This window comes from Neophocaena asiaeorientalis, unplaced genomic scaffold, assembly GCF_003031525.2.
Source record: "Neophocaena asiaeorientalis asiaeorientalis breed wild unplaced genomic scaffold, Neophocaena_asiaeorientalis_V1.1 scaffold46, whole genome shotgun sequence".
NCBI classification, from domain to species: domain Eukaryota; kingdom Metazoa; phylum Chordata; class Mammalia; order Artiodactyla; family Phocoenidae; genus Neophocaena; species Neophocaena asiaeorientalis.
In genome coordinates this window covers 6,061,754-6,085,751 of record NW_020175393.1, presented here as the reverse complement: position 1 = coordinate 6,085,751, position 23,998 = coordinate 6,061,754, and the positions used below count along the sequence as shown (strand labels likewise).

General features: G+C 37.9%; 1 protein-coding gene across 1 annotated transcript in view; it reads right to left on the bottom strand.

The window, feature by feature from the left end:
* The window catches only part of DNAH8 (dynein axonemal heavy chain 8), a 318,214-nt gene that overhangs the window by 198,209 nt on the left and 96,007 nt on the right, over positions 1-23,998 (bottom strand). Inside the window, exons 30-35 of the mRNA XM_024766073.1 lie at positions 22,585-22,689; positions 17,959-18,072; positions 16,192-16,254; positions 12,657-12,757; positions 9,327-9,464; positions 8,923-9,163 (exon numbers count right to left, since the gene is read on the bottom strand). Coding sequence (XP_024621841.1) covers positions 8,923-9,163; positions 9,327-9,464; positions 12,657-12,757; positions 16,192-16,254; positions 17,959-18,072; positions 22,585-22,689 — 762 coding nt within the window. The remainder of the gene's footprint in view (positions 1-8,922; positions 9,164-9,326; positions 9,465-12,656; positions 12,758-16,191; positions 16,255-17,958; positions 18,073-22,584; positions 22,690-23,998) is intronic.

Sequence of the window (23,998 nt, the reverse complement as noted above, 5' to 3'; positions counted from 1 at the left end):
CTTCCCTGGTGGCACAGTGGTTGAGAATCTGCCTGCTAATGCAGGGGACACGGGTTCGAGCCCTGGTCTGGGAGGATCCCACATGTTGCGGAGCAACTGGGCCCATGAGCCACAACTACGGAGCCTGCGCGTCTGGAGCCTGTGCTCCATAACAAGAGAGGCCGTGATAATGAGAGGCCCGTGCACCGCGATGAAGAGTGGTGCCGGCTTGCTACAACTAGAGAAAGCCCTCACACAGAAACAAAGACCCAAAACAGCCAAAAATAAATAAATAAGTAAATAAAATTTAAAAAACAAAAACAAAAAACTTTCTTAACCTGGGGAAGGAAACAGACACCCAGATCCAGGAAGCTCAGAGAGTTCCAAATAACATAAACTCCAAAAGACCTACACCAAGACACATTGTAATTAAATATCAAAAGTTAAAGACAAGGGGAAAGTCTTAAAAGCATCTTGTTGTACAAAGGGAAACACATGAGACTATCAGCAGATTTTTCAGCAGAAACTTTGCAGGACAAAAGGGAGTGGCACAATATACTCAAAGTGCTAAAAGAAAAAACCTGCCACCAAGAATACTGTACATGGTGAAGTTGTCCTTCAGAACTGAAGGAGAGATCAAGAGTTTTTCAGACAAGCAAAAGCCTAAAGGAGTTCATCACCACTACATGAGTCTTCCAAGAAATGTTAAAGGGACTTCTTTAGGCTAAAATGAAAGGATGCTAATTGGTAACAGGAAAATATATGAAAGTATAACTCTCACTGGTAAAGGGAAATAAATAGTAAAGTTCAGAATAGTCTAGCCTCAGGCCGGCAGGTTGGAAGGCTCCAGGAATGGGCAGCCAGTGTGTGCAGGAGTGAATCTGCAAGCTGGCCAAGCTGATTGAAAAAGCAAGCCTGCACCCTCCAAGCTGCACTATTACAATTGGGAGCCAAGCCTCAACCAGAAGTCCCTGAAGAAATTCTACAAAAGCCATGTGGCTGACAGGTACTCCGGCTGGGTGTCAGGCCTGAGCCTCTGAGGTGGGAGACCCCAGTTCAGGACATCAGTCCACCAGAGACTTCCCATCTCCACATGATATCAAATGGTGAAAGCTCTCCCAGAGATCTCCAACTCAACGTTAAGACCAAGCTCCACTCAATGACCAGCAAGCTACAGTTTTGGACACCCTATGCCAAACAACTAGCAAGACAGGAACACAACCCCACCCATTAGCAGAGAGGCTGCCTAAAATCATAATAAGGTCACAGACACCCCAAAACACACCACTGGATGCGGTTCTGGCCACCAGAAAGACAAGATCCAGCCTCATCCACGAGAACACAAGCACTACTCCCCTCTACCAGGAAGCCTACACAAGCCACTGAACCAAGCTTAGCCACTGGGGGCAGACACCAAACAAATGGGAACTACGAACCTACAGCCTGTGAAAAGGAGACCCACAAACACGGTAAGTTACACAAAATAAGAAGACAGAGAAACACACAGTAGATGAAGGAGCAAGGTAAAAACCCACCAGACCAAACAAATGAAGGGGAAATAGGCAGTCTACCTGAAAAAGAATTCAGAGTAATGAGAGTAAAGATGATCCAAGATCTTGGAAATAGAATGGAGAAAATATAAAAAACTTTCAACAAGGACCTAGAAGAACTAAAGAGCAAACAAACAATGATGAACAACACAATTGCTGAAACTAAAAATTCTCTAGAAGGAATCAACAGCAGAATAACTGAGACAGAAGACTGGATAAGTGACCTGGAAGATAAAATAGTGGAAATAACTACTGCAGAGGAGAATAAAGAAAAAAGAATGAAAAACAATTGAGCACGGTCTCAGAGATCTCTGGGACAACATTAAATGCATCAATATTCGAATTACAGGGGTCCCAGAAGAAGAAGAGAAAAAGAAAGGGACTGAGAAAATATTTGAAGAGATTATAGTTGAAAACATCCCTAATATGGGAAAGGAAATAGTCAATCAAGTCCAGGAAGCACAGAGAGTCCCATACAGGATAAATCCAAGGAGAAACACGCCAAGACACATATTAATCAAACTATCAAAAATTAAGTACAAAGAAAAAATATTAAAAGCAGCAAGAGAAAAGCAACAAATAACTTACAAGGGAATCCCCATAAGGTTAACAGCTGATCTTTCAGGAGAAATTCTGCAAGCCAGAAGGGAGTAGCAGGACATATTTAAAGTGATGAAAGGGAAAAACCTACAACCAAGATTATTCTACTAAGCAAGGATCTCATTCAGATTCGATGAAGAAATTAAAGCCTTTAGAAAAAAGCAAAAGCTAAGAGAACTGAGCACCACCAAACCAGCTTTAGAACAAATGCTAAAGGAACTACTCTAGGCAGGAAACACAAGAGAAGGAAAAGACCTACAATAACAAACCCCAAACAATTAAGGAAATGGTAATAGGAACATACATTTCGATAATTACCTTAAATGTAAATGGATTCAACGATCCAACCAAAAGACACAGACTGGTTGAATGGATACAAAAACAAGACCCATATATACGCTGCTCTACAAGAGACCCACTTCAGACATAGGGACACATACAGACTGAAAGTGAGGGGATGGAAAAAGATATTCCATGCAAAGGGAAATCAAAAGAAAGCTGGAGTAGCAATTCTCATATCAGACAAAATAGACTTTAAAATAAAGACTATTGCAAGACACACAGAAGGACACTACATAATGATCAACAGACCAATCCAAGAAGAAGATATAACAATTGTGAATATTGACACACCAAACACAGGAGCACCTCAGTACATGAGGCAAATGCTAACTGCCATAAGAGGGGAAATCGACAGTAACACAATCATAGTAGGGGACTTTAACGCCCCACTGTAACCAATGGACAGATCATCCAAAATGAAAATAAATAAGGAAACACAAGCTTTAAATGATACATTAAACATCTTCTGAGCCTGAACCAGGAAGAAATAGAAAATATCAACAGACCAATCATAAGCAGTGAAATTGAGACTGTGATTAAAAATATTCCAACAGCAAAAGCCCAGGCCCAGATGGCTTCACAGACGAATTCTATCAAACATTTAGAGAAGAGCTAACACCTATCCTTCTCAAACTCTTCCAAAATATAGCAGAGGGAGGGGAGAAACATTCGCAAACTCATTCTACGAGACCACCATCACCCTGATACAAAACCAGACAAAGATGTCACAAAGAAAGAAAACTACAGGCTATTTTGACAAAGGAGGCAAGAATATACAGTGGAGAAAAGACAGCCTCTTCAATAAGTAGTTCTGGGAAAACTGGACAGCTACATGTAAAAGAATTAACTTAGAACACTCCCTAACACCATACACAAAAATAAACTAGTCAGACGTGGAGAATGGACTTGAGGACACGAGGAGGGGGAAGGATAAGCTGGGAAGAAGTGAGAGAGTGGCATGGACATATATACAGTACCAAATGTAAAATAGATAGCTAGTGGGAAGCAGCCGCACAGGACAGGGAGATCAGCTCAGTGCTTTGTGACCACCTAGAGGGGTGAGATAGGGAGGGTGGGAGGGAGATGCAAGAGGGAGTAGATATGGGGATATATGTATATGTATAGCTGATTCACTTTGTCATATAGCAGAAACTAACACACCATTGTAAAGCAATTATACTCCAATAAAGATGTTAAGAAAAAAAAAAGAATAGTCTACTGTTGTAAAATGTGGTGGGTTCATCACTTATAAATCTAGTGTGAAGGTTAAAAGACCAAATTAGTAAACATAACTAAAACTAGAGTAATTTGTTAATGGATACATAAGAGAAAAAGATGTAAACTGTGACACCGAAAACAAACTGTGGTGGGGGCAGTAAAAATGTAGAGCTTTAGAATGCATTTCAACTTCAGTAGTTAGCAACTTAAAAGAGACTGTTATAGGAACTTCCCTTGTGGCACAGTGGTTAAGAATCCACCTGCCAATGCAGGGGACATGGGTTCTATTCCTGGTCCGGGAAGATCCCACCTGCTGCGGAGCAACTAAGCCCGTGCACCACAACTACTGAGCCTGCGCGCCTAGAGCCCGTGCTCCACAACAAGAGAAGTCACCACAATGAGAAGCTCGCGCACCACAATGAAGAGTAGCCCCCGCTCACCACAACTAGAGAAAGCCCGCGCACAGCAACGAAGACCCAATGCAGCCAAGTAAATAAATAAATATTTAAAAAAATAGACTGTTATAAATATGTTTTTTTATGTAAGCCTTATGGTAACCACAATGCAAACACCTATAGTAGATAGTAGATCCCCAAAAGATGAAGAGAAAGGGATCTAAGCATACCACTATGGAAAAATCATCAAATAACAAAGGAAGAGCACAAGAGAAGAAGAAAGGAAGAAAGGAATTACAAACAGCCAGAAAACAATTAGCAAAATGACAAGTACATAACTATAATAATTACTGTGTACATAAATTGACTAAATTCTCCAATCAAAAGACAGAGAGTGGCTAAATGGATAAAAAAACATGACCCATCTATCTGCTGCCTACAAGAGACTCACTTCAGATGTAGGGCACACATAGACTGAAAGTGAAGGGATGGCAAGAGATATACCACACAAATGGAAACCAAAAGAAAGCCGGAGTAACTATACTTATATCAGACAAAACAGACTTTAAGACAAAAACTATAATAAGAGACAAAGAAGATCATTATGTAACAATAAAAGGGTCAATCCAAGAAGAGGCTTTAACATTTGTAAACATTTATGCACCCAACATAGGAGAACTCAAATATATAACACAAATATTAGCAGACCTAAAGGAAGAAATAGGTAGCAATGTAATAACAGTAGGGGATTTTAATGCCCCACTTTCATCAATGGATAGATCACCCAGACGGAAAATCAATATGGAAACATTGGCCTTAAACAAGTTAGATCTGATGAGCTTAACAGACATATACAAAACAGTCCATCAAAATGCAACAGAATACATATTCTTCTCAAGTGCACATTAAGCATTCTGCAGACAGAGCGTGTTAGGCCACAAAACAAGTGCTAATACATTTAAGAAAACTGAAATCACGTCAAGTATCTTTTCTGACCACAGTGGTATGAAACTAGAAATCAATTACAAGAAGAAAACTGACATATTCACAAATATGTAAAGATTAACCACATATTTGGTTATAAACAACCAAAGAGGTGTTCATATCGAACAGCCAATGGCTCAAACAAGAAATCAAAAGAGAAATCAAAAAATACCTTGGGACAGATAAAAATGGAAATACAGCATACCAAAACTTAAAGAGATGCAGCAAGAGCAGTTCTAAAAAGGAAGTTCATAAAGATAAACCTTACATTAAAAAATAAGAGGGAGCTCAAATAAACAACCTAACTTTATACTTCAAAGAATTAGAAAAAGAACAACAAACAAAGCCCAAAGTTAGTAGATGGAAGGAAATCACAAAGACCAGAGTGGAAATAAATGGAGTACAGACTAAAAAGACAACAGAAAAGATCAAGGAAACTAAGAGCTGGTATTTTAAAAGATAAATAAAACAGACAAAACTTTAGCCAGACTCACCAAGAAAAAGTGAGGGAGAACTCAACTAAATAAAATCAGAAACCAAAGAGGAGGCATTACAATTGATGCCATACAAATACAAAGGATCATAAAAGACTACTATGATCAATGATACACATATGAATTTGACAATCTAGAAGAAATGAATACGTTCCTAGAAACATGCCACCCACCAAGACTGAATTATGAAAAAACAGAAAATCTGAACAGACTGATTAGTAGTAAGGAGATTGAATCAGTAACCAAAAACCTCCCCCCAAAACAAAAGACCAGGATCAGATGGCTTCACTGGTGAATTCTACCAAACATTTAAAGAAGAATTACTACCAGTCTCCTCAAACTCTTCCAAAAAAAGAGAGAGAACACTTCTTATTTTATGAGGCCAGCATTATCCTTATACTAAAACCAGACAAGGACACCACAAGAAAAGAAAATTACAGGTCAGTATCCCTGATGAACATAGATGCAAAGATTCTCAACAAAATATTAGCAAGCTGAATTCAACAATACATTAAAATCATACACCCTGATCAAGTGGGATTTATTCCATGAATGCAAGTATAGTTCAATATCCACAAACTAATCGATGTGATGTACCACATTAACACAATGAAGCATAAAAATCATATGATCATCTCAAGAGATGCAGAAAAAGCTTTTGACAAAATTCAACATCCACTCATGATAAAACCTCTCAACAAAGCAGATGTAGAAGAAACATACCTCAACATAGTAAAGGTCATATCTGACAAACCTACGGCTAACATCATACTCAATGGTGAAAAGCTGAAAGCTTTTCCTCTAAGATCAGGAACAAGACAAAGATGCCCACTCTCACCACCTTTATTCAACATGGTATCTAAAGACCTAACCAGAGCAATTAGGCATGATCTTCCCGGACCGGGGCACGAACCCGTGTCCCCCGCATCGGCAGGTGGACTCTCAACAACTGCGCCACCAGGGAAGCCCCAAAAACCAGCTGCATTTTTATGCACTAATAATGAACTACCAGAAAGAGAAATTGAGAAAACTATCCCATTTACAATTGCATCAAAAAGAATAAAATACCTAGGAATAAATTTAACAAAAAGGTAAAAGACCTGTACACTGAAAACTATGATACATTGATGAAAGAAACTGAAGAAGGCACAAGTAAATGGAAAGATAGTCCATGTTCATGGGTTGCAAGAATTAATATCATTAAAATGTCTACATTACCCAAAGCAATCTACAGTTTCAAAGCAATACCTTTCAAAATTCCAATGGCATTTTTCAAGAAACAGAACAAAAACTCCTAAAAATTTTATGAAACCACAAAAGACCCCATAGAGCCAAAGAAATCTTGAGAAAAAGGAACAAAGCTGGAGGCATAATGCTTCCTGATTTCAAACTATATCAAAGTTATAGTAATCAAAAATGTATGGTATTGGCATAAAAACGGAGACAATGAAACAGAATAAACCCACATATGTATTTAATTAATTCATGAGAAAGGAGCTGGGAATATACAATGAGGGAAGGACAGTCTCTTCAACATATAATGCTGGGAAAACTGGATAACCACATGCAAAAGAATGAAACTGGACCACTATCTTACACCATACAAAAAATTAACTCAAAATGGACTAAAGACTTGAACATAAGACCTGAAACCATAAAACTCCCGGAAGACAAGAGAGTTGGTAAGTTCCTTGAAATCAGTCTTGGCAATGAGATTTTTGGGCTTGACACCAAAAGCCAAGGTAACAAAAGCAAAAATAAACAAGTGGGACAGCATCAAACTAAAAAGCTTCTTACAGCAAAGGAAACCATATACAAAATGAAAAGGTAACCTACTAAACAGGAGAAGATATTTGCAAATCATAACTCTGATAAGGGGTTAATATCTAATATGTATAAAGAACTCTTACAACTCAATAGCAAAAACAACCGATTTGATTTTAAAATGAGCAGAGGATATGAATAGGTATTTTTCCAAAAGAAAAACCATACAAATAGCCAACAGGTATATGAAAAGGTGCTCAACATCACTTATCACCAGGGAAATGCGAATCAAAACCACAATTAAATATCACCTCACGTCTGTTGGAATACCTATCATCACAAAGACAAAACTTAGTGTTGGTGAGGATGTGGAGAAAAAGGAACCCTTGCATGGAAATGTAAATTGGTGCAGCCACTACGGAAGACAGTATGGAAGATCCTCAAAAAATTAAAAATAAAACTACCATGTGACCTAGTAATTCCACTTCTGGATATTTATCTGAAGAAAACAAAAACACTAACTTGAAAAGATATATACATACCCATGTTCATTGTAGCATTATTTCCAAGAGCTAAGATGTGAAAACAACCTAAGTATCCATCAATGGGTGAATGGATAAAGAAAATGTGGTTTATTTATATAAAATGGAATGTTATTTAAATGTAAAAAGAAGGAAATCCTGCCATTTGTGACAACATGGATGAATGGACTTTGAGGGCACTATGCTAAGTGAAATGAGTCAGACAGAAAAAGACAAATACCATATGATCTCATTTATATGCAGAATCTAAACAAAAACAGAACACCAGAAACATAGATATATAGAACAGATTGGTCATTTCCAAACAGAGTGGGTAAAATGGGTGAAGGTGACTAAGGAGTACAAACATCCAGTTATAAAATGAATAAGTTCTTGGGATGTAATGTATAGCATAGTGACTATAGTTAATAATACTGTATTGTATTTAAAAGCTGCTACGAGAGTAGACCCTAAAATTTCTCATCATAGGAAAAAAATTGTAACTATATGTGGTGATGGATGTTAATTAGACATATTTTAGTGATCATTTCACAATGTATTCATATATTGAGTCATTACGTTGTACACCTGAAACTAATATGGTATAGATTATACCTCATTTAAAAGAAAGGATTTGATGCAAACACTAAGCATAGAAAAAGGAAAAGAACCAATTAAAAATCTTAGAAAGGAAAGATATAATAATTTAAAATATTTAATAGACTAATAGTAAAAAAGCATAGAATTAGAAGTTTGAAAAATGTTCTGAGAAATTCACCAAGAACACAATACAGAAAGAAACAGAATTTTTTAAATGGCGGTTTAGTTAAGGGACAAGGAGGATAGACTGAGGAGCTCCAAAACTAAAATATTCCAAATAATCATATTATTTCCTTGAGTTACAGCATTATTTTGCAAAATCAAGGAATGTTCAGGATCATTTCAAGTTTTGAGAGTGCATTATATAGGGCAATCAATACACCCTCGAATAACATGTTTATTTGTACAGTTTTCAGAAAAGAAAAAGGAAAGATTCTTTAATAGATCATTTGTAAGACCTTATAATCTTATGTACCTCAATGTCATCCTTATTTTTAAGGAGTGGTGCTTCCATAATATTTCTAAGACAAAAAGAATCCAATTCCACATCAAATGGGGTTCCAGTTAACTCAGAGATTCGATCCCAGTGTCTCTGTTTCATTGCCTTATTGGTCATCATTTCTAGTAGAGGACATGACTCACTGAAATCATCAATTCTTTTTTTCAGATCCAAAAAAGCTTGCCAATCTTTAAGTCCTTTTGGCAGTTTATGACATCTTTCAGAAAAAAAAAGAAAAAATTATTTCATCTACACATTTCTTTGAAGAAGGTGTTATGAATATACAGCAATATATCAGAGGATAAATTCATTTGTGAAATACCTATGGGATCCTAAGATAGGCACTATAAACAGTTAAGTTTAATTCAATTGAAACTCACCTGCTTTGAAACTCCTGCAGTTCTGCATTAATTTTTTCAATGTCTACATCTCCCCAAAGTATTTCATAATAACCACTAATATTGCCCATTACAGTATCATATAGTCCATACAGCTTCTGCAGCAAGTTGAGTTCCTTTCTGGAAACCAAATAATTAAGTCATTACATAACATATATTTAAAAAATAAATTCCATTATTGGATAGGAAGAATTCATCTAATCAAATTATTTCACATATTATGTGTATCATATCTTATGTACACCAACACACATACACTCCTGTTGGTTTCCAAACAAAGACTTTATTAAAAGCTCCATCAATTAAAGTTTATAGCTTTCAAATATTCCAAATTATACTATGACATGACATTAACAAATGGTTTGATTATTACAACAATACCAATCATTGCAAACAATCTGACCAAAATTTGTTGACGCGATCAAAGATAAGGCTAAGGTTTTATTTGACTTTTTTCTTTCAAACACAAGCTAGATTTTTATGATTATGTCTGCCTTTTAAGTCTGACTTTAAACATCACTCTCCTATCAAAAGCTTTCCCTCATGTGCTCAGATGGAGTTATATCCAAAACAAGAATAAAAGGAGGGATTCTGGGTCCAAGTAAAGGAAAATTTCTTTGTGTGTAAAACACCAAAAATTGACCACTCAACAGAGTTTGTGGATTCTCCCAGGAATTCCTCAACCCTTAGCATACCATGAAGGTCCACTGAATCCAATTTTAGTTTTTTTATTTTATTTCTTGAGTAGCTCTAATTTTTTGTAAGGATTGAGAGTTACGTTTATTATTTATTATAGATAATCAGCAACCAAAGATAAATTTGCTTATATTTTTGATGGAGTAAAACTCATTCTATCTTGTGTTGACCTAAAACAAATAGACTGCCAGTTGTTTCTCCAGAAAAAATGTGTTACTCAGGATCAGTAGAAAATTGCAATTCTGGGTCTGCAACCATGGTGAGCCATGTGCAAGTCCCCAAATGGCAAGGGAAGGAGAATAGGAAGTTGGAGGGCTAAACAGAGTCCATGGGTTTTCATTGGCTGAGTTGTTGCCAGGAAAGAAGAGGAGTCTTTCCTCTTGTTGGGCTCTGCTAATGTTGCAGAGCATGAAAGCTCCCCCTTCTTGTCTCCTGACTCTATTTAATTGAGGTTTCTGTTTATTAATTTTTTACTCTTGCAATTACCAAGATGCACAGGACCTTTTTATAAATCTAAGATACATTCTGGAATCTTAGCTATTTTTTTTCAGTTCTTGTTTCATTTTTCTAATTCATCATCCTAGAAATTATTTCATTATTAATCACTGATTATTCCCAATTAAACTAAAAATGACTAAAACAATAAGAAAAATGAATGATGAAATCTCTTATAAAGAGATGGTGCAACAGTGAAAAAATCATCACTACTGCATCGTCCTTCAAATTTCTTATTGTGTTGCTAAAACATTGCATCATCTTTCAAGAAAGTATAAAAAAGAACTCTAGAGACACCATTTTTGTAGTCTTTTGATTTTTGTTTAACTTTCACCTAATACAGTTAAGAATTCAGTTCTTTTCATTTTCTACCTAAAACAGCAAAAGAATAAAACTGACAAAGGAAGGTGCTTCCCAAGTATTAAACAGAAAAGAGACAGAAAGCAATGCTCTAGACTCTAATTTTGATAGTGAAACTGATTGTGTAAGTGAAATCTCAGACTTTTGTGTCTTTACATGATAACCTGGATGGATTTTTTTAAATTCAATAATGTATGAGTGAAAGATATATTTCCATAGAGGCAAGGGCTGTATCACGCAGTATTTTGCAACAAGAACCTAGAGCATCCCATTTTGTGAAAAAGATAAGTGACAGTGTTCTTTCATTATTTATATGTTTACATAAATTTTATTTGATATATTCCACAAGAAGAAAAATGTTGAAAGGAGATATGTATTCAAAGGAAATAGATGATGGAGAAATGAAAAAGTTAACTGATCATTCAAAAGTAAAGATTTTTGTATTTATAGTGCAAATAAGATGGTGAACAAAATTATGACTGAGTTTTCAACAGTTTTGAGTTTTAACAATGCAAGTGCAAGAAAAAACATAAGTAATGAGAAGCTAGAAGTTATTGAAGATGGATTTGAAACCTGGAATCACTGTTTGCAGGATGGATATGCTCCAGGTTCATACATGACAGCTGATGAGCTGCACTCAAAAGTTGGTCTCCATTTCGTGTACATACGTCTTTAAACCAGGACATTATGGAGTAAAAGTTTGGCTTTTCTCTGCTTAAATTCTCATTAAATTTTCTAATAAAACTGCTTTTCACCATTCCTTTATCCTTACTTCTGAAAAGTGTTCATAATTACTTAAAAACATAAAAAATTAAAAGGGTCCATTGGTCCAGAAGGTAAATGAGAATGATTAGTTTTCCTAGAATACCGCAGGTCAAAATAAAACACTGATTCTCAGACTGGGTGTGCAAAAGAATTAACTAGAGAGTTTATAAAAATGCAGAATTGCTAGGACCCCATCCCAGAGATTCTGATTGAATGTCAGGGGAAAGGACCAGACATCGGCAATTCTAACACAATTAGTAATTGGGTTAAGCTTAGCAAATGCCTATTTTTAGGAAAAATAAAATACAAACCGTCTTCCCTAAATGGCTGAGGAATTCATTTCTCTTCAGACAATTTTAGGTACTTTGTGCCATGACATTTTCATGCTGGGATTTTGAAACAAGTCAACATAAAGTTCTAAAGCCAAGATCCTAATAAGCTAATACCATTGTTTTAATTTTGCCTTTGAAGAAAGTTATACTTAACATTCTACCAAAATATACTTGGTTAAATCCTAGATCCACTGTTTAAAAGCAACTGTTACTCTTTAAAATCAATTAAGTTCCTTGGCCTTCAATCTCAATGAATTCTATGCCTACCCGATAGGGAAAAGCACTTAGCATAAATGCAGTAAGAAGGAAGCAAGAGCCGAGCACGGCTATTCCTCTAAGTAAACAAAAGTTATCCGAAGTTGCAGTGCTTCTGTACAATTATTGACACTATTCAAAATCACGAAAAGAAAAAAATAAAGCACAGGCTAAATATAGGCCATTAACGCCCAGAATTTTTGCAATGTATTTTCTACTCCCCTAGAACATTTATTTTGTATATGGGGACTGTGCATCCAGTGAGTCAGGAATAGCCAGGAATGAGGGAATTATTTAGGAGTTTTCCAAGCCAGACTCTTCTCTGCATGATGAAGGATTTAATGATGACATGATTCTTCTAACGGACAGTTAATTATTTATAATAAACATGTTCAATTTCTAAACTTACCTAATTTTGTGTAAAACCTCATAGTCAGTCACAGGCAACCCAAAAAGTTGTTCACCAGATGAATATGTAACGAATTTCCTCCACAGATCATCAAAATTGGCCTATAAAAGGTTTTTAAATTATAGTAAGATGTAATAAATTCAGAGCCCATTAAAGTAGAATTCCTTATAATCGGAATAAAAGCTACATTGAAGTTTATTGAATATTATCTATGAAACAAGGATTTGTGAAGCAAATTTATGCTGATACAAAGCTATCAGAGGAAAAGTTAAGCGTTTAGGAAATTAACTTTCAAGCATTCTGAAAGTAATCATTTTATGTAAAATTATTTCCTTAATAAATTAAGTGGTCCCCAGACTTACATTTTCAAGTTCCCATAAATACATCTGAAAGTAATGAAACTGCATTTTTAAAATTCTATAATTCAGACTTTTCTATTATTTTAGCCTGGTCATCTCTCCTACACGGTTCAAATGAGTGAAGCATTGGTATAATCCATTCAACCTTGCTTTCTCTACAAGCAAGTCTATAAAATAAAGAATTCCATTTTAACACCATTTGAAATAACTCAATTTAAATCAGCAAAGTTAATGTTCAGGTCTTTTGAACTGGAATTTGAATCTCCTATACTTAGAATGCTAAGTATTCACAGTGTTAAAAGCACAAAAGCAAACAGAAATTATTCACTTGTGACAAGATATGTGTGATCTACATAAATGGTATAACATATCAGTAAGGATCCTAAATTTCCAGTCCTGGAAACTGTCTGTCATCAGACCTCACAGTGCTCAGATAATGATACAGATCTGACAGATACAGTAGCACATATTACAGGAGCCAAATCAGGAAGGTGTGAAGATGCAGGAGGAACTCCAACGAATTCTTCGTTCCTAGAGAGGAAGAGCCATTTTGCCCTTTTTATATTCCTTGGTGGTCAGTATGGTGGTTACTCAATAAATGTACTGAACGAAAAGTCCATGGGACTATGTGGACATTAGGAAAGGAGAAACGAAAACTTCAAAGTTAGCATACACTTAAAGGACGACATTTAAAATGTTGGGGTTTTCTTTGTGGGGTTTTTTAAATTAATTTATTTATTTTTGGCTGCATTGTGTCTTCGTTGCTGCGTGCGGGCTTTCTCTAGTTGCAGTGAGCGGGGGCTACTCTTCGTTGCGCTGTGCAGGCTTCTCATTGCGGTGGTTTCTCTTGTTGCGGAGCATAGGTTCTAGTCGCATGGACTTCAGTAGTTGTGGCACGCGGGCTCAGCAGTCGTGGCGCACGGGCTTAGTTGCTCCGTGGCATGTGGGATCTTCCCGGACCAGGACTTGAACCCATGTCCCCCGCACTGGCAGGCAGATGCCTAACCACTGTGCCACCAGGGAAGTCCCTAAAATCTTGTTAATGTCATGAAGACTCCTGATGAATGCCAATCCCTCACCCCTTTTTCCACTCAGGTCCGAAATAACGTAAAAAGCACCAGCCAAACAGGAAACAAAATGCCAGCTTTGTCAGCAGCCAAGTACCCAGTAACTCCCCAAATCAGAGTAAAGTTGCATCAGAAAACACCACTGGGACCTGAGATGAGGCTCCTGCTTCTTCCCCAGATCTAGATCTTGGGTACCTGCTTTGGAGGGGGGAGGGAGAACACCTGCTTTTGAGAAGCGTTAGGTCTGCAAATCTGACCCCCAGCCATATATCCAGCCAGTTGCTCAGCAAACAGGCTGCTCAGCTTACAAGCCCAGGCACAGGCAGAAAGAAGGTACAAGGAGGCAAAAGATGGGCCCTACATTGCCTTTTCAATGAAGTGAACACACCCCTAGTAAAAGGGTGGCTCATTAAAGTCCCAGTTGTTGACTGATACATTGATAACTCCCAAGGGAAAGACAAGGAAGGGAGGCGTCTATCTTCATAATATACCCAGGCTCCAACCACTTTTCATCAACGCCAACGTCACCACTCTGGTCCAAGTTACTATCACCCCTCCCCTGGAATATTGCAATAGCCTCTTAATCAGTCTCCCCGCTTTTAGCCTTGACTCCTAATAATCTATTCTCAACACAGTAGACAGGCTGGCCCATGAAATCATAAGATCATGTCACTCATCTCACTCAGAGTCAAAGCCAGTGCCCCTCGGGGGCTGGCAAGGCTTCTAACAGTCTGTCCTCTCCTTAGCTCTCTGGACTTATTGCCACAACCATCTCCTTGCTCATTCTGTTCCAGCCGTGCTAATCTCCTGTTGCTTTTCTTACATGCTCTTACTCAGGGCTTTTGTACTGCTCTTCCCCTGCCTGGAAAGCTGCTCCTCCAGATAAACTGCCTGGCTCATTCTCTCACTTCCCCAGGTCTCTACTCAAATGTCACCTCTCAAGGAGGCCTTCCCTGGAGACCCTATTTTAAATTTCACCTCCACTTTACATACACACGGCCTAGCACTTTATGCCCCTTCCCTGCCTTTTTCTTCCCTTGGCACTTATCACCATCCAACATTACTATCTATTGCTTTTATTGCTGAGAGGTTCCTCTTGGCTCAGCAGGCAGCCACCACATCAGCCTTAGTCCTGGCTCCTCCAGAGAGGAAGGCCTCTCCCTGGGACCCTGGCTCCAAATCTGAGGACTTCAGGTAGTAAAGGATCAGAGTTTCCTCCAGGGTACAGCATAAAGAGCTGGCAGGAGTGATGGGAGGAGCTGGTTTTAGTCCAAGAGTGATGGCCACAGTTCTGGAGAACCCCAACAATAACATGGGACTAGCCTTTTTATCTGAGGAGAACATATTTAGGTGAAAGGCTTGTGCCTGCTGCATCCCACGAAAACCCTTGCCGGCGGCACAAGGGTTATCTTACAGAAATCTACTGGGCCAGACCTACCCTCCTGCAATCAGGCAGCAGAGACATTGGGCTCAGGACAGATGATCTTGTCTACTTTGCATAAGTTTATTCCACTAGGGACCAGCTGCACTTCCTGCCTGCTCCAATGATCCTGAAGAAACACTTTTCTTATCAGGGTATGGCTTTCCTATTTTAAAACACGCAAATCAAGGGAGATGCTTGAAAATTAGATGTCATATGAAAAATTCCAGTTGGTTATGATGGAAAAAGCCTGAACTACCCCTACCAATCTCAGGAGAACCTGCAGTTTAAGAGGTTCCATCCAAACTGATTGAACCTTTCTGGCAAAAGTGTGCATGGAACCAACCTGAACCATCCATGGAACCTCCATATAAAGCAACAAAAACAAGATTACTGACTACTCCATTTATTTGGTTTGGGGTGAAAAACCCAATCATCAAGAGATATGAAGTAACCTCCAACATAGGTAAAGGAATATTTAGAAATACCTACCCAGTATGTGGCAAAACTAAAGCATAAATTACAGAAAGCCTTCATATGGCTAGATTTGCTGCAAAACTTGGGTATCCCTAGTAAAGAAAACACTGGTTTTTGGACAACAGCTCTATATTTCCTGGTGGGATGACTGTGGAAGCCACCTAAGTATAAATGCAGGGGATGTAAATGTAACCAAAAAAATGTAGTTTTACCTGAAATATCTGTAACCTGTTGCTAGCTTCTTGGGGTGGTATATTTGGAACCATGGGTCCTTCCTGTAATGAATAATATAATCTGCATTTTAATCCCTAATCACATGTATTTATCTATTTATTAGGTTTATCTATTATTTCCTTTTAAACAAAAACCATGATTTTTAATTTATATGATCTAATTTTGTCCTGTACATGAAGTTTTCATTTATTTTTTGCAACAGTTTTATTGAGATATAATTCACATATTATACAATCAACTCATTTAAAATGTACAATTCAACTGTTTTTATTATATTCACAGACTATGATAACACTCAATTTTAGTATATTTTCATCACTGTAACTTCCATTCATTTTTTAAAGGACCTTGACACAGCTAATAAAAAATGTGATTAAATTACATCCTATATGAAGTTCGCAACACAAGAGCTCTGTTTCATTTCATTTATGATTATAAATGATGATGCTGTGGCTATGCATTAGAATAACTGAGATAGGGCTCTGAGAACAACCTTCTTTCAAGAATAGTCCAGCCCAATATGGAAACAGAGACACACATAAGGCTGAATACTTGGAAGAAGCAGAAGGCGGTCTCTGGTGGCCATGAGCGAGAAAACAGTTGCAAAAAAGATCCCAAATGGTCTGTACAATCATGAATATTATGGATATCCTAAATAATATGCAAGACTGCCAGTGTAATAGAATAATAGAGCAATAAAATGTTGACTAATCAAACCAAAAGAGATGTTTAGTACACATTAAAAAGAAGTGTTATATAAAAGTATGAAATTAGAACACTCCCTAACACCATACACAAAAATAAACTCAAAATGGATTAAAGACCTAATGTAAGGCCAGACACTATCAAACTCTTAGAGGAAAACATAGGCAGAACACTCTATGACATCAATCACGGCTGAGTGGCATGGACATATATACACTACCAAATGTAAAATAGATAGCTAGTGGGAAGCAGCCGCATAGCACAGGGAGATCAGCTCGCTGGTTTGTGACCACCTAGAGGGGTGGGATAGGGAGGGTGGGAGGGAGGGAGATGCAAGAGGGAAGAGATATGGGAACATATGTATATGTATAACTGATTCACTTTGTTATAAAGCAGAAACTAACACACCATTGTAAAGCAATTATACTCCAATAAAGATGTTTAAAAAAATGTTATAAAAGTAGCGCCAAGGGCTTAAATTATCTTATGATTTCAGATCGGCTGTGACCACTAAAAGAAAGTAGAATATTTTAGGGGACTATATCCAACTTCTGAGTTTAACTTCAAAGAGGTCGACCATTAATCAGTCATTATACCAGATTGAATAGTCTGTGGGACTGACCACGGATGACATTTATTTTTTATGTTCAGTGACCCTTTTGGTTCTCTAAGAGTTAGTGGGAAAAAAATCAGTTGCATAACCCTGGCATTAGGGCATTTATAGTTTCTTACAGCCTTTCAACAACTGTATTACATTTTAATTATGAGTATTATGGTCTTGAGAAAGGACAAAAGCAGACTTTGTTCCTTCCACAATTTCCAAAGTTGTTGCTCCTTTTAGCAGTTAAATCTTCTCTCTTTCTACATGAAACATGCTTAAAGGACGAGCTATCCCCCCTTTTTAATAGCTGCAAATATGCAAAGATAGCCTCTTACATACAATGTACAAATCACAGTGTATTTCTCAGGGTTCATTACTTTCACCTCATATAAACATACCACCAAACATCTTAACACACAGCATGCAACACTTAAATTACCGTCTCATATGCTTCTGCAAAATTCATTACATCCTCACGAAAAACTTCTATGGATTCTAGTAGACTACTTTTAAACTTTAGCTGCACATGAACTAGTTCATCTTGTACAGAAACCTGGAATAAAAAAGAATATTCAATGTGAGAGTGAAAGTAATGTATTTAAATGAAAACTACAATTTTACTCCAGCAAGTTTGTTATCTCAAAGATGTACTATATGAACAAGGATGTCTCTGCAATGTTATTTGTTAAAAAAAAAAGAAAAAAAGAAAAACACAGAAATAAACAATCCAAATGCACCATCAAGAGACTCAGATCATTCTAGTTCATGACCCAAGAGGCAAAGCTATCTAACTGCAGTTAGGAAAACATTTTCTGGCTGACCCAGTTCAGGCCAAGGAAACAGTTACTACTGTGGGCCCAGTCTGAGTCACATGCTGTCTCTGGGACCAGGCCACAGCCTGGGATTAACAATTTCTAGTAGGTTCACATGGCTCCAATAATTGGAGCAGTTCCCTCTAAGAAAATGATATTACTCTTGGTTTAAAAAAATAGCAAATATGTCTTCCACAATGGTCTTCAAAGCTTCTGCTTAAACCTGCATTCCTAATAGTTAGCACTTAACTCATGTTTTCTCTCTGCCAGGCTCTTTACATATGTTAACTCATTTAATGCTCACAACCATCCTGCGTGGTAAATACTAATATTATACCCATTTTACAAGTGAGAAAACCGAGGCCCACAGAGACTAACTTCCTCAACGTCCTAGCACCAGTATGAGACAAGGTCAAGATTCAAAGCCTGGCAGTGTGGTTCCAGGGCTCTTGCTCTTAACTGCTCTCAACAATAGCATCTTTCTGGGTTGGCACATATACTGCTTTAAGCTTAATAATGGTGACTGTAGTAAAGACTGGGTCAGTAGGTTTAACACTAACAGAGAAATGGCAGAAAAACCCAAGTGAATCTGTTAAATTGAACAATAATAGAAAACTGGGCTTCACTAAATCTCAACAGAGGGCTCCCCATTTCCTTGCTAAGACTCACTGTCTAGACTAACCAGCAAGCACTTTTCAAATTAAGTGATTAGTCAATAGTGAACTTAAATAGAAATAAGCATTGAAAAAGTATTTTATGTACATCATCTCAAGCCTCATAACTGCATTTTTAAAAGCTTCTAAAATATTCCTAAAGGGCCACATGAAGAAACTGAGAAACAAAGGTTATTAACTTGCATAAGATCACCCAACTGGCTGGTGGCAGAGCCAGAATCACAAGTCATGACCCCAAATTCAGCTCTGTGTCCTTGCTACTGTGCCTTGCTTCAATCTCAGTGACAAATCTTTCCATAAACAGGAAATTTTAAGCCAACATTAATTAATTAATATTCAATAAAAATTTTTAGTATAATTAAAGAATCTGGACCCTCCCTTGGGGTTCACTTTTTTTTTTTTTTTCCTGCAGTAGGCGGGCCTCTCACTGTTGTGGCCTCTCCCGTTGCGGAGCACAGGCTCCGGACGCGCAGGCTCAGCGGCCATGGCTCACTGGCACAGCCACTCTGCGGCATGTGGGATCTTCCCGGACCGGGGCACGAACCCGTGTCCCCTGCACCGGCAGGCGGACTCTCAACCACTGCGCCACCAGGGAAGCCCCTTCGGGTTCACCTTTAATGGCTAAATATTTACCAACTTCAAAAATGCTTAGAGAGATTTATAGCTATAAACGCCAACATTAAAAGAAAAAGACCTCAAATCAGTAACCTAACCATCCACCTTAACAAACTAGACAAAGAAAAACAAACTAAACCCAAAGCAAGCAAAAGGAAGAAAATAATTTAAAAAGAGCACAAATAAATGATAAAGAGAATTAAAAAAATAGAGAAAATCAACAAACTAAAAGTTTCTTCCTTGAAAAGAGCAACAGAAGTGACAAAACTTTACCTAGTCTAACCTAGAATAAAGGAGAAAGGACTCAAATTACTAAAATTAGGAGAGAAAGAAGGGACATCACTACTTACTTTACAGAAATAAAAGGGATTATAAAGACACAATCAACAGAGTAAACAGGCACCCTATAGAATGGGAGAAAATATTTGCTAATCATATATCTGATAAGAAGTTAATATCCAGAATATATAAAGAACTTCCACCACCCAACAACAACAAACAACCCAACTTAAAACTAGGCAAGAGGGCTTCCCTGGTGGCACAGTAGTTGGGAATCTGCCTGCCGATGCGGGGGACACAGGTTCGTGCCCTGGTCCAGGGGGATCCCACGTGCCGCGGAGCGGCTGGGCCTGTGAGCCATGGCCGCTGGGCCTGCGCGTCTGGAGCCTGTGCTCCACAGCGGGAGAGGCCACAGCGGTGAGAGGTCCGCGTACCGCAAAAAAACAAAAAAACTAGGCAAGATATACAAATGGCCAACAAGCATATGAAAAGATGCTCAACATCACTTTTCATTAGGGAAATGCAAATCAAAACCACAATGAGCTACCACCTCACCCATTAGGATGCCTACTATCAAGGACACAGAAAATAACAAGTGTTGGTGAGCCTGTGGAGAAATTGGAACCCTTGTGCACTGTTGCTGGGAATGTAAAATGGTGCAGCTGCTATGGAACACCGTATGGCAGTTCTAAAAAACTGAAAATAGAATTACTATATGATCCATCAATTCTATTCCTGGGTGTATCCAAAAGAACTGAAAGCAGGTCTCAAAGAGATATCTGTACACCCATGTCCATAGTAGCATTATTCAAAACAGCCAAAGGGCGGGAGAAACACAAGTGCCCACTGATGGATGAATGAATAAACAAAATGTGGTATATGCTGCATATGAGGGAATATTATTCAGCATTGTAAAGGAAGGAAATTCTGACATATGCTACAACATGGATGAATCTTGAGGACATTATGCTAACTGAAATAAGTCAGTTACATAAAGAAAAATACTGTATGATTTCACTTATATGAGGAAACTGAAGGAGTCAAATTCATAAAGACAAAGTAGAACGGTAGTTTCCAGGAACTGGGGAAAGGGTGAAATGGGGAATTGTTGTTTAATGGGTAGATTCAGTTTTGCAATATGAAAACGTTCTGGAGATTGGATGCACAACCATGTGAACACACTTAACACTACTGAACTCCACACTTAAAAATGATTAAGATGGTAAGTTTTAGGTTATGTGTATTTTACCACAATTTTTTTAACCTTAGTACAACGCTACTATAATCAAGACTGGCATAGGGGTAGACATATGGATCAACAGAATAGAATTGAGAGTCCAGATATAAACCCTTAGATTTATGGTTAACTGATTTTCTCCAGGGTGCCAAGACAATTCATTGGTGAAAGGATAGTCTTTACAACAAACGGCACTGAGACATCAGGATATCCACATGCTTTTACATGATGTTGGACCCCTAACTCACACCATATACAAAAATCAACTCAAAATGTATCAAAGACCTAAATGTAAGGGTAAAATTATAAAACTCTCATAAGAAAACACAGTAGTGACTCTTCGTGACCCTGGATTAGGCAATGGTTTCCTATATACAATACCAAAACACAAACAACGAAAGAAAAAATAGACAAATTGGACTTCATCAAAATTTAAAATTTTTGTACTTCAAAGGACACCATCAAGAAAGTGAAAAAACCCAACAAATGAGAGAAAATGTTTGCAAATCCTTTGATTAAGGGACTTACATCCAGAATATATAAAGAACTCTTACAACTCAAAGAGACAACCCAATTTAAAACACAAGAAAAGGATTTAAATTCACCTTTCTTCAAAGAAGATATACAAATGGCCAGTAAGTACATGTAAAGATGCTAAGAATTATTGGACATTAGGAAAATGAAGTACTGGTACATGAGACAATATGGATAAACCTTGACAACATTACTGTAAGTGAAAGAAGCCAGTCACAAAAGACTACATATTATATGATTCTATCTATATTAAGTGTCCAGAAAAGGCAAATCCATAGAGACAAAAAAGTAGTGGTTGCCAGGGGCTGGGGTAAGGAGGAAAATGAAGAGTGATTACTAATGGGTATGGGGTTGCTTTTGGGGTGAAGAAAATATTCTAAAATTAGATAATGATGGTTGTCATGCAACTCTATGCATATATTAACAATCACAGAATTGTATACTTTGAAATGGTGAATGCTATAGTACGTGGATTATATCTCAATAAAGCTTTTAAGATAATATATACTGAGCTTTTTAAAGGTTTGAAATGTATTTTTTTCTGGAGATAGTGACTTAATAAAAAAGTAAGAATTGGGACTTCCCTGGTGGTCCAGTGGTAAAGAACCGCCTTCCAATGCAGGGGACGCGGGTTCGATCCCTGGTCAGGGAACTAAGATCCCACATGCTGCGGGGCAACCAAGTCCACACACCACAACTACTCAGCTCGCCCGCCTCAGCAAGAGAGCCTGCATGCCGCAAACTACAGAGCTCACATGCTCTGGAGCCCACATGCCACAACTAGAGAAGAGAAAACCCACACGCACGCCACAACTAGAGAGAAGCCCATGTGCCACAGTAAAGAGCCAGTGTACCGTAACTAAGACCCAACACAGCAATAAAAAAAAAAAAGTAAGAATTAAATTTGTACTTACAGCTTTACTCTGCAATTTGTTGAAAGAATATCTCAAGGTATCAACTGCTTCTGATTCTTCTTTGGTTACTTCAACTTCAAATCTGTTTAAAATAGCATAGGCTTCCTGTGGGGTGGGGGTAGAGTTCAGAAACATCACAAGGAATATAATTGCCAAATGACTTAGATGCCTTCTAAAGACACATTCCTATGTCTTCAAAGACTAGAAGAATGGGTCCCAAAATTAAACGTGTATAAAAAGGTCCTTTAGATTATCACTGGCATCAGATATTGACTCTAGATCCCAGGCCCTGAAATCTGAATTTAATAAGCACCAAGGTGATTCTGGTGGAGAGTAGGCAAATCGCTTTGGGATACTATCCTCGGAAAAACTCCCTGGAATAATTTTCTGCCTCTCTCCTCCTTGATCTTGGGACAACACCGTGCAGAATGTTTCCTCATACTCTATTAAGATATGGGTTGGCTATATAAGGAAGGGAATGAAATGACGATGTGGGAGATATTCTGAAGAACAGAAACTAATGAACCAACAAAACAAAAACAAATTCATAGATACAGAGAACAGACTGGTGGGTAACTGGAGAGGAAGGAGGTTGGAGGACGGGGAAATGGGTGAAGGGGGTCGACTGTATGGTGGCAGGTGGCGACAAGGCTTACAGCGGTGATCACTTTATAGTGCATACAAACACTGAATTACAATGTTGCATACCTGAAATCTCCATAATGTTATATACCAATTTCGCCTAAATTCTTTAAAGTGATGAGCTGGCAACTGGCTTTACCAAAAGAATTTATGCTGAAAAACTGAGCTTCGGCAGTCAGGAAAAAACGATATGATAATTTGTTAAATCTTGAGAAGCGAGTGGTCAGCACTCAAAATATCCAAATACTAAGATTTAAAGAAGTAGTAAAGGTATGAATTTCATTAGCTCCCAAAGTGTATAAACTCTAAATGGGTTCAAGAAAGCAATGCTCAGTCGTGAACACTGGGTACCAAAAGGAGGCAGGGGGAGTGCCAATTCCCCAGGTTTGCAGGCAATAAGGGAGTGCACTGTCCACAGAGAATTTAAAAAACAGTAATAAAATGAACTGAGTCTGATTTTTATTATCACCATGAGCCAGAAATTCTAAACATTAGTCATAAGTACCTGTGAGAGACAGAATAACAGCCTCCCCAATGTTATCCACACCCTAATCTCCAGAATCTGTGAATATGTCACCTTAGGTGGCAAAAGGGACTTTGCAGATGTGATTAGTAAAAATATTTGAGATGGGGAGATTATCCTGTATTAGCCATGTGGGCCCAATGTAATCACAGAGGTCCATTTAAGGGAAAGAGGGAGGCAGGAGATTCAGAGTTAGAGATGTGATGACAGCAGCAGGGGTAGGAGTGATGGCACTGCTGGAAGGGAGCC